Source organism: Anoplopoma fimbria, chromosome 5 (genome assembly GCF_027596085.1).
Source record: "Anoplopoma fimbria isolate UVic2021 breed Golden Eagle Sablefish chromosome 5, Afim_UVic_2022, whole genome shotgun sequence".
In the NCBI taxonomy this organism is placed as follows: Eukaryota; Metazoa; Chordata; class Actinopteri; order Perciformes; family Anoplopomatidae; genus Anoplopoma; species Anoplopoma fimbria.
This window is the reverse complement of record NC_072453.1, coordinates 18,244,690-18,256,791: the sequence shown is the minus strand read 5'-3', so window position 1 is coordinate 18,256,791 and position 12,102 is coordinate 18,244,690. Positions and strand designations below refer to the sequence as shown.

The 12,102-nt window shown below is 45.9% G+C and overlaps 1 protein-coding gene across 1 annotated transcript; it reads right to left on the bottom strand.

Moving 5' to 3' along the window:
- Positions 1-12,102, bottom strand: LOC129090952 (synaptopodin 2-like protein). The gene is made up of 5 exons (XM_054598348.1): positions 12,001-12,102; positions 8,994-9,145; positions 8,602-8,904; positions 8,048-8,436; positions 1-3,614 (listed from the first exon to the last, which is right to left on the bottom strand). The coding sequence occupies exons 1-5, from the start codon at positions 12,100-12,102 to the stop codon at positions 859-861; spliced, it is 3,702 nt and encodes a 1,233-aa protein (XP_054454323.1). The 3' UTR covers positions 1-858.

The window sequence follows — 12,102 nt, the reverse complement described above, 5'->3', positions numbered from 1 at the left end:
TGTCTCTGTGGAAAACAGCTAAACAGACATGTTATACATCTCTCGTTTCATATCAACAGATCAGAAATCAACGCTACTGTAAAAGCTTCCCTTCTTCCTGGCAGCTGTGCTCTTCACCCTTTGAACAACTACAGAAAACAAAGCACACCCTGCTGCAGAGTGCAACTGAAAAAAAAGGCACTCATCAAACACAAATCCCTAGAATAAATATAACATGGGAAATAACAGTAGTAGCAGCTACTTCAAATGTGTTAGTAAATCAACTTACTGGATGCAACAGGTGCTGCAGGATGTTAACAGATTTTGAAGGTTTGAGTTAAATCTGCACCTTTTACACTCATGATATTTTTTTTCTATTACAGTAATTCATCTGTGCTTTCCTTTCCATCTTTTTCCTTTACTCGACCACATCTCTCACACAACACACTCGTTTTTTCACATCCTCTTTTCTTCTTTTTTTTGTTATGTTTGAACTTAATTCTTCCTCATTCAATATAAAATTTACAGAACTTTATTTCAGTTTTCTCCAACATCTCTTTGTGTCTTTTCAATCTGCCGTTAATCTCTATTTTTTTAACAGATCTTAGGTTTCCACACAACATTTCCTTCGCAAAACACAGTGTTTCCTCTAACTACAACCAAATGCATCAGATAAATGAGTCAATGAGATTAAATGTAAGTGATGAAATGTGCTACATGGGTGGCCGATCAAAACAGATCTTGTGATAAAACGTGGCTGGTAAAAATTCCAACTGCAGCCCTGAATAACAACGTCACAATACTAAAAACACATGGACCTATTAAAAAATGTTACGCTCCCATAGAGCCGTGGTTTATTGTGTCCACACCAGAGTCTGTTCAGTGCGCAGTGGATCCAGGACGCCAGACACAAGGCTGCAGACCCATGTTTGAGGTGCTGAACCTGGGCCTGGGGACCCTGTTAGGCAGAGTGCTGCTGGACGCCGGCCGAGAGGCACCAAAGGGACTCAGATCTGGGGCACTCTTAAACGGCCTGTTGGCCTGCGCAGGGTTGGAGGGCTGAAGGTGGTAGAAAGTCGGGGACTGGATTAGATTTGAAGGAGGAGCAGCGGAGAAGGTGGGAATCTGAGGGAGTGGAGCGGTAGGTGCAGGGGGAGGTGGGGGAGACAGAGGGGAGGTGGCCCACTGAGGTTGGAAGGGTTGGGGTTGAGGCTGATAGGCTTGGTGGGGGGCGTGACCAACTGTGGGTGGAGGAGATGTGACATCAGAGCGCCACAGTGGTTCTCCGAGTGTCGTGGCTGATCGAGGTACGATAACTTTGAGCGCGGGCCCCGTGGATGTGGGTGGGGGCGTGGAGAAGCGCTTCACCTCATATACCCGCGCCGTCTTCTGAGGACCACTTGTCATTCCTTTCTGCTGCTGATAGGTGGAAGTCTCCATGGGAACCCCGCCCCCGTAGGTGAACAAAGAGGAGTTGAGCTGGTAGGGCTGGTGGCTCATAATGTCCACGGACTTGAGGGCCGCTTTCTTCCCTTTAGATCCAGCTGGGCCGGACTTTGTCACCGCAGACTTCTTCTGGGCCTTCAGAGGGCAGGAAGGGGAGAGAAGGGGGTTGTAGCTGATGGGAGGAGGAGCACGGATGCTGGACGAGTACTTCCAGGTGGAAGGGAGAGAAGGTGTGGGTGAAGACTCCCTCGTCTGGGCGGGGGAGTAAGGTACAGCAGCAACGGATGGAGATCGCTCCACAACGTACCGATCCATCCTGTTCTGCCGGCGGGCGAACAGCTCACCTCCCTTCCCTGCCAGCTGTGGCACCTGAGGGGTTTGAGGTTTGGGAGCTACAGGAGGTGGCCTGGTTCTCCGCTGGGCCTGCATGAAGTTGCAGGCCTCTGCCCCCAGCCTCAGCCAGTCCTCCTCAGGCCCTGACTCGTGTCCGGTCTCCCCACTGGGTGCAGCTCCAGTTTCAGCACCTGGAGTCACCGGGAGGCCCCTGGAGCCACTCCCAAAGTGGTCGTCCATGTTCTGGACCATCGACAGCAGGTCCGGGTTTGGAGAAACATCTTTGTTCTGGACTGCACAGAACATCGGCTTCTTGCTGCTACGACGACGGGCATCGTGAAGGATGCCGGTGCGAGCGGCGGGGACAGAGATGCGCTCCTCTCGAGACGCCAGTGAATCCTGGGGCGGTGATGCGGTTGCTATGGCAGCATGGGGGCCAGGAGACACTGCACCTGTCATGTTGCTGTAGGGGTGGACTGATGGAGATGGAGAAAGTTGGGTGGGAGGAGGAGGAGGAGGATGGGTCGGCTGGGCATGGAAGGAGACCTGAGTGAAATCAGGGGGATGTGGTGGGGAGATGGGAGGAGCAGAAATGTAGTTGGAGGGAGGTGGATAAGTAGCAGGAGGAGAGAGAAATGCCTGAGGAGCTGGAGGGGAGAAGGGCTGAGCAGGTGATGGACAGATCAAGGTTCCTTGAGCTGCAGAAGGAGAGAACGGGACGGAGGGGGAAGCATACACGGCGGGCTGAGGGGAAAACATGGCTGGATTTGGTGAAGGCTGGGAGAAAGGTGCCGAAGACAGAGAGGAAGGAGGCGAGAGAGCCGAGGGGGGAGAGTAAGCAGAGGGGGGAGTGCTGCTGTTGGTATTTCTGGGAGGGATGTACAGTGAGGTGCTAGACACGGCTCTCCTCGCATCTGGACCTGATGGATGACGAGCAGGTTGGATGGTCACCATGGAGATGGCCGCTACTGGTTTGGTCGTCATGGCCACGGCCGCAGGTCTGGGTTGGGGAGGGCGGAACATCACAGACGTCACAGATGCACGGGAGGACGGGCCTGGGGTGAAGGGCCGTGCAGTGCGGTTCAGAACACTTGGATTCAGGTGATGGTCCGAGTCTGTGAATGGGCTAGGACTGGGATTAGGGTTAGGGTTTGGATTAGGGTGAGGACTAGGATAAGGGTGGCTGTGTTGCCCGTTTTGACTCGGAAAGGGCATCTGAGAGGGCGGGTTCAGAACAACACTAGCCCGACTTACAGACACCGACCCCCCATTGGTCAGAGCCACAGCTGGAGGAGACATGTGTGCAGGGTGGGCACTGATTGGCTGCTTCCTGAAGCTGCTCTCCAGCCTGGAGCCCTGATAGGCTGAGCTCTCCAGTCCCGGGACCTCCAACCCTGGGCCTAGATTGACAGAAGTCAACAGTCCTGGTGTCTGATAGGCTGAGAAGTCCAGCCCTGAGCTGTGATTGGTTGTTGGTGTCGTTGGAGTAGCTGGTGTGTTTGATGGGCAGGCAGAGCTTCTCCTGTCCAGCAGGTCCAGATAACCGGTGTCCCACGTAGGGTCAAACGACGCCGTGAATCCCTCTTCATCAACTTCTGAGCCACTCAGGACGGAGCTTCCTCCTTCCTCTTCCGTCTCACCTCCTGTGTCCCCTTCTGTCTCCCCTCCTCTGTCTCCCTCTGCTTTGCCGAAGCAGGTCAGTGTGTACTTCTTGGCCCTCTGCCGGCGTTTCTTGAACATAAGCACCCCCTTGGAGTTGGGGTTGGGAGCATCAGTCAGCAAGGAGGCGATAGAGCGGCATTTAGTACGAGCTTCCTTCACCTGTTTCTCCACCACACTCTCCCCACGATGCAACTCTGCAAGACAGGAAGAGGAAAGAGAGAGAGAGACCAAAATAAATGTGCTGAAGGTGAGCGGAAACAAAAGAAAAGAGCCGGTACTGGGATTTCTGATGAATACATAACAATGCAGAGGCGACAGAATAACGGAAACAACAGTGTGATAGCCCTCACTGGCTGTGGGGTGGATGATTTATACAGTGTTACCACAGCGAGCAGCGGCTGTGAGGAGTTCAGTGACAGACAGGAGTGTGTGTTGGGGATTTAGTACAAAGAATTCCTGCTGCTCTCCATAGTTGAGTCACACTCCACAGGATGTTCAGATCAGAGTGTCTCTGCTGCACAAATGCTTGTGTCTGTGCGTGTGTGTGTGTGTGTGTGTGTGTGTGTGTGCACGCTAGCATGTGCATGTCTCTTAGTCAAAAGGCTATTTGAGTCTTTTCAGTATCTTGGCTCACCTCACATGAATATCCTCACTACATAGCTATAGTCTGATGCAGCCTCCATATTCTACACACACACACTCCATAAATCAAACTTGATATTTCAGCTGTAAAGTTGTCAAAATGTGATATTTATGTAAAGGCTTAACAAAGATATAATAAGGTATAAAGGAGAACAGTCTCCATCAATGCTGTTAGACTCATTCTGCTGGGAGCTAAATGCTAACACATCTTTGTTTAGCTAATGGCATTTGCTAATTAGCACTAAACACAAACAACACACAAAGCTGTTAGAGCTGTCCTCAACTCAGGAAATGGACGAAGTTAGTGGACTAACGCTCAATTTTGATGACTAATTGATGAGCTGATTTAATCGACAGATCTGTAAAACTGAGTTTCTCCTTGAAGAATTGTTTGACAAATGTGTTGTTGTTGTTTACCAGATGTGATCCTACGCTTTTGAAAGTAAGTCTTTCCGCTTAAAAAAAGCGTAAAAAATGACTTAAGCTATCTTATTCAACCAAGAAAAAAAGTACTGATTAGTCGACTGATAGATGAAGAGGGTTAACAAAGTTATAACAATTCATTTTGAGGGGAAAGATGTCCAAACTGAATTATATGACTGTAATCCTTCCAAAAGGTTTTTTCTATTATTATTATTATTTTTATTTATTTACCAGGTACAGTGCACATTCATCAACAAACAATAAGAGTATGGCAGAGCGAGATATGAGGTAGTATGATTAGTCGTGATTGCAGGTTTGGTTTACTTTAAGACATCTCAATGAAAACCACAAACCTCATGGTGGCACAAGAAGAAAAATCACAAGGTAACCAAAGTCATGAATATCTGCTCCACCTAACAGCCCTCTGTATCCAATAGTCGTTGGGATATTTCACTCTCGGAATAATGCGCTGGACTCACCAATTTGTAACTTTTGTTCCATTAATTGTTTGTCATTATGTATTCGAACTACAATAAACAACAGCAGAAAAAGAACACCAAATGAGATGCAGGATGACAGGCAGAGGAACTTATCCTCACATCTAAATCAGGAACATCAGTCAGGTCCATTACATTAAAACAATCGCAAATAATCTTAATATTAATTGTCAACTTTCTAAGGTGCACATAGATTCAAATTTGAGCAAGCAAAAACACTTCATTTGAAAGCCACTATTAAATACTTCTACTGTGAGTGAATGTGTCCAGATAAAAGGGTTTTAACGAGTCTTACCTGCGTACACGGTGTGTGGGACTCTGTGTCCACGTACGTCTGAACCTGAAGTAGATGTGAGGTCCCTCATCTCACAAGAGTGAGTGTGAGTGTGTGTCCTTAAACCCCCTCAGACCCTCCCACACACACCCTCACAGAGTCCACTTCTGTTTAGCCTCTTTTCTTCCAGCTCTTCTCTCCGGACACAGCCCATGTAAAGACCTTTGTCTGTGACCAGCAACCCAAACCCACCGCATGATGTCAGCCCACTATTCCTGTCTGTCTGACAGGCATCAAACACCTGTCCAGTCTCTGTCTCATCCACAGAGAGAGAGAGAGAGAGAGACACAAGGACAGGAAGAGCCCTCACCGGAGTGCATTTAGACAGCAGTGTCAGTCAGTGTGTGTGTTTGTGTGTCTGAGTTCATAAAGCCAATTATAGTTTATAGAGCAAAGCTTGGTCATAACTCTCGACTGATGTGATGCTCTCTGCTGTCGACACTTCAACCCTAACAACACAACACAGACACACAGCTCTAAAGCAGCAGAGCTAGCCATCCCACATCCAAAGGCAATGTGTGTGTGTGTGTGTGTGTGTGTGTGTGTGTGTGTGTGTGTGTGTGTGTGTGTGTGTGTGTGTGTGTGTGTGTGTGTGTGTGGTGTGTGTGTGTATATCTGTGTGTGTGTGTGTGTAATGTGAGAAAGGGCAGGTCCCTGAACACATCAGTCATCATTGGTTCTATGGTAAAGCCCAACCTAAAGTCATCCAGGCCTTCAGCCGCTTGATAGATTCTTCATTACTGCGACATTCACTCAAATGAAGTCACATGCGGAGCATCTAGATATTCAGTTTGATCAGCGGCGGTCATCATTATTATTATTATTATTATTATTGCCTTGTTGAAATGAGAGGTTAATGAATCTAAGTGGTGAGTGAGTGGTGTGAAAACGCTGCTTTGTTTCACCTTCCGGTTTCTCTTCTTTGATATTTGTTTGAGGTGTCTGGGCCTTTAGAGTTAAAAGGAGGCAGTCGTTATGCTAAGCTAAGCTAACTCCCTTCTGCAGGTTCATATTCACCTGACAAATATCAGACTGGCAGCGATCTTCTCTAACTTTCCGAAAGAAATGTCAAACTATTCCTTTAACATTACACCTCATGATCACAGTTGAAAATGTACGGGGCAAAAAAACTATTATTTTCATCATTGAATATTCAGGAGGTTCCTTTTTTTTGCTTAAATTTGGTTTCAATATTTTTGGGGCCTGAAGAGTTAGGGGAAATAACTGAGAAATAAAGCTTTCATGTGGAAGTTTCTGTTCTCATATTACATATTTTTTTAGCTCATACAATGTCAGAATCTAGTGGAAAACACATCATAACATTCCACACGTACAGGCAGTACATCCTTACTTTAGAGAAGCTGGAGCTGGCAAATATTTGTAATTTCTCTTGATAAGATTCTGTTGATCAATTAATTGACTAATCGTTTCAAGACATTTTACTGATAGAGTACGTAGACTACTGTGTACACACACACACACACACACACACACACACACACACACACACACACACACACACTCATGCAAACACACACTTATATGCCACATATTCAGCTGTGTGGCTTGTAAGTCAGGGTCACGTCCAGTCGGTCGATCAGAAGCTTCAACGCCTATAAATACAGCGAGCGAGACAAATGCTCCGAATACTGACAGAAGAGATGGACTGCTGTTTCAGGGTACAGAAGAGGGGGAGGAGGGGGGAGGTGGAATATCTCTGCAGGGGTATCTGGTATACCTCACCCTATCACCATGTAACTGGATGCTCCAGTTGTGGAGAATAACCACTAGAGGGCGATCTAGCTATTGATAAGATCCAAGACTGCCTTCTTAGACACAGAGGGAATCTTTGGTATTTAAATTAAAAAGCAAAAACACTGCGGTCAAGATTGAAATAGTTGCATCACCATGAGACACCAGCATGGCTCCTGTTTTTGGTCAACAGCCGGTGTATCTTCCTCAGACTTGATAGATGAAAAAGTTTTTCTCTAGTAGATGGAAGTGATGTACACATCCATGGCAGTGCTGCAAGGACTATAATTAGAGTTGTAACATTACTTACACTACATTATTGTCTTAATAAATATGATAAAGCAGTATTATTACTATATATTAATAAGATCATGGTAGCCTCTAAAGTATAGAAATGGTGCATTTTTCTAAATAAAGACTATTTCATCACTAAACCATGCGGCTTGATTCGTCAAACAGGACGTCTAAACTTCTTGTCATGACCTTTCTGGTGCTTCTCGCTGTGTTTATGTGATTTATTTGGCCTAACAAAAGAGAATAAACATGTTGGAAAGGACTCTACCATCATCCTTTCACTTATTCCACAATTTGAATGACATAAGAAGACGAAGAAAGAGAAGATGATTGAATTAAATGTCTTTCTTTGATTTCCGTTGTCTCAGTAATCAGGAGAAAATGATTATCGATACATAAAACTGTTTCACCTCATCTCTGGAACGACCCGACAGACTCTTTTTAGATTGCATGTATTTACTTATGTGTGCATGCACGCTGGCATATGTATGAATATATATAGACATGCATATAATGATAACATATGTTAATAAACGTGTGTTGTTTATATAGTTTACTATTCTCACATTGTATGCATATATGACTGTATGTGTATTTTCCCTCTTTTACTCTGACCTTGTACTTTGTATTCTCTTGTTATTCATGTGTAACGGAGAAATGTTTCAGTATGAGGATATACACTCACTGGCTTGCCGTGCTTTGTCCATGTAGGTGGTGGAGAGCTCGTCACTGATCGGGGTCTGCTGTGGTCCCACCATGGGAACCAGTTGTTTACCGGCGCCAGACAGCAGAGCGTCTTTGGCCCTTTCGGGGGACACGAGTGGTGGGCAGGCCAGCATGATGCAGCCCCCCGCCTCCTGGAAGCCACTGTCCCCTTCTCCCTCTGCCTCCATCAACCCCTGATCAGGGGTCGGTGTGAGCCTGTGAGGGGTCAGAGTGTGAGGGGTGTGTGCTGGAGTGGTCCACCCGGTCTGGAGGGGCTGGTAGATCAGTTCTCTGCGAGGGACGCCAGGAAGACACTGACCTTCCCACTGCCCCTGCATGGAAACCCCTCCATCTGTGGCGCTCTCATACCTCAGAGGAAAGACACAACAGAGATTAAACACTGCAGTGGTAGATACGCTTTTTTTGGATAGAATATCAGGAACCACCAGTTTGATGTTGCAGCTTTTTGAAAAAGGTGAAACAAGAAACCTTCTATGACAGACTACTTTGGGACAGGAGGTCTAGGTCCCTTACCCGCTCATCTCTGAGGTCTCCTCCTCCTCTTGGTTGTCATAGCGCGCAGGTGAGCGTGCGTGAGGAGGTGTGCGGCGTTGGCGACGGTGCGTGAGCGACTGTGTGTCCGCGTCGCTGTCCGTCTCTCCGTAGTAGGCCTCGCTGTCTGGAGGGGAGGTGATGCCCCTGGGTACCCCGGTGGGGGAAAGGATGGAGGAACGGTGGGAGGGCAAGGGGTCCGCGGGGGGAGACAGGACCCTCATGGAGGAGCGAGGCGATGCAGAACAAGCAGAGTAGGATGAGGAGTGGAATCCAGGAGGGGCTCTGGAAACAAACAGACGACGAGTGGTGAAAATGAGAAATATGCTTCAGTTTGTTTGTCTTCATGTAATAGTGCATGGTTGTGCTCTGACCTTTTAACCCTCAGGTTGAGTGTAGCGCTCTCCATGTCTATGAGGCTCATGGCCTGAGCATGACTGAGCTCTGCACACATCTGGTCGCCAATGGCAACCAGCTCATCATGCTCCTTCAGTCCAGCTTTGCACGCTTTGCTGCGCCGGCGAACCTGAAGGGAATAGAGTTAATAACACATATTAATACTTGTAGCGGAGGTAAAAAGCACAGTAAACATTTACGTCTACGTTCCCACCTGATCTTCTCTTTTTATTAGATATTTGGTGACTTTGGTAACTCATTGTCGTAGTATTCATCCCCGACATCTTGTCCAACCAGGGACATTGAAGCGTGTGGTCTGAAAAAAACTGATATACTGCACCTGACTTCACTAGATCGTTAACACAGTGGCTTTAAAGGCCCTAAAAAACATGTTTTCTTATCAGCTTCTCCCTTTGAGTGATGTGTTCCTGCATGCAAAGTTTGAACAGTTTCTTGAACAGATATTTCAAAGAGATATTTCAGATTTTGTCTGTGATATTCTCGCTCGTTTTTAAGTGGAAGAGCTATGCTGGAAAATTGGTGATTTTCCATTAACCAATAAGGATGCAAAAGTATATTTCAGTTGTTAAAGCAGTAATCTGATTTGATGTCTGCATTGAACCCATCCTAAGTATTTACCATGGGAGCAACTTGAGATTCAGGGTAACACTTAAGGACATATTGACGTAGGAACAGGAGGAGCTGGGGATCAAATCGCCGACCTGGGATGGCAGCCCACTGTCAATGGAACATGATCAAACTGCACCTGCACAGTCTTGATGATAGATATCAACACCTTTTTTCTTAATTAATATAAAGTCAGATGTTTTTCTAAACTTTAACTTTTCATAGTAGTGAATGTTTATCTTTTCTCATTTTGTAAAGTATTGCACCTGCTCAGATTTTTTTTTCGGGACAAATAAAGTGAAATCTTTACATAAAAATAAATGTACTTTTCAGGTGTTTTCAACCATCTCAATGGCTATATTATTAGCGGTCATCCTGATTGTTACTTCCTATAAAAGTCCTACAGATTGTTTAGTGTTCGTTAGTGAGAGAGCTTTATTTGGTGAAATGGCCTGAAGCCTCTCTGACAACAGGCAGCTCTCCTCTACTGCCGGCCATCTTTGTCCCTGTATCAGAATAACCTGTGAAGTCAGGCAGCTGTTCCTGGAGGTCGCCAAGAGATGATGTCATAGGATCCTTCAGGAAGTATGTCTGGGGGGTGTGTGTGATGGATGGGAAGGAGAGTATTCTTGTCTGCCAGATTGCAGTTTCCTCTACAAGAAGAAGATAAGGCCCCTCAACTCTGTCTCCACACATATACACAGACTAACACACACACACACACACCTTATCACTGTAAAAATGTTGAGGGGAGGAAAGTGTGTTCCAGCACCTACTTAGAGTCTTAAGTAATTGCCTTTATCAGTAGCTCTTGAACCAATAATCCCAAAGCGGCTTCACATAAAACACGTGAGGAAAGCTGTCTCGTACTTTCCCACCCAGACAAATATACACACACACACACACACACACACACACACACACACACACACACACACACACACACATATATATATATATATACACACATAGCACAAGTGAGCATCATGAAAGAGGGGGTTTGAACAGCTGAACCTCCGGTCTGAACCAGGAGGGATGCCTGTCATTCACCATGTGTTCCCCACATACCCAAAATAAAACCACGTTCCTAGACAGACGAATAAAGACAGGGCGTGTCTGTTATAGAAAGCGACAAAATACAATACTAGAACTTTATGAAATATGAAGGTGTACGAGTGTGAGAACAAAAGTCCTTTTTCCATGCTCAGCGTCCAAGCCCCTCTCAAATGAGCTATTCTGATCCTCTACTTTGTGCTCCATTCCCATCCGGGCTTATCTGAGGTATGTCCAACCACACACACCCGACAGGTCACACACATACACCAACATGAGGGAGCACACACAGCGATCAAACTCCCATCAAAGGTGACCTTATCTACTCGAAAGTCCTGGATGAAGAGAGGCCTTCGGTGCCAGAGTTTTTGAATCAGAGGTTTTGATATGAGCGACCGGCCAACTCTTAACGTCAGTGTGAGCGAGTTCACATTCCTCCTCTCAAGAATAGATGTTCTTATTAGAGACGACATTCTGGACTGTCAACAAATATAAACACATACAGCAAAAGCTTTTGGAGAAACCAAACTGAAGAAAAAGAATATTCCTTGGGCTTTAAATTGGATTATTATGTCCAATAAATGTGTGCTGGAGACTAATCTGAAATAAATGTATTGTCGACAACACAGCCATGCAACGTGTGTTTGTCTTATAGAAAAGTAATAATATACAATGCATGGACACATATACACCGAGACTAACATACTACTCTCTGATACTGTACGATTGACATCAGGATGCAGTGATGAAACCCGAGTGAAGATCAACCCCTAGACATGAGTTCACACTGTTCTTTGACCCACAAACACAAATGAATCACAGCAGGGGGGAATCTAAATTGGCTGTGGCAAAATGAGCATGAGGAAACTGTATTACATGGAGGCACTGTTGTGTACTTTTGGTAAAAAAGTAACAGTAGAAAAGTGGCATTTTTCTAAGTAACAATACTTTGATAGAGAAGTTTAATGTGAAAAGACATCCTGATTGATATTTCAATATGACTTTCAATTCAGTGAAAACAACTATAGAGAAAGTGTGTTACTGACTACTACACTGACAAAAGTACTAGTATTAAGTTTATATGTACCCCTATAAATACCAGAAATACCTCCAGGCACAAGAACTACAAACATAGCAAAACCCCAAGACTGACCATCAAGGCCTCAGACCGCATTTAACAGCTGCAGTCTCTATAAAACCTGTCTACTCATGTTACCACCTTTCTGCTGCATACAGTAAACGCACACACCTACACACACACACACACACACACACACACACACACACTTATAGGCTCCACTGTACCTTGGCCACCTGTAGAGGTTTTTGTTGCTCTGCTCCTCCCTGCAGTCTGAAGCCCCACGGTGAACCTCCCAAGAGGGAGACCACGATCTCCTCGGCTACCAT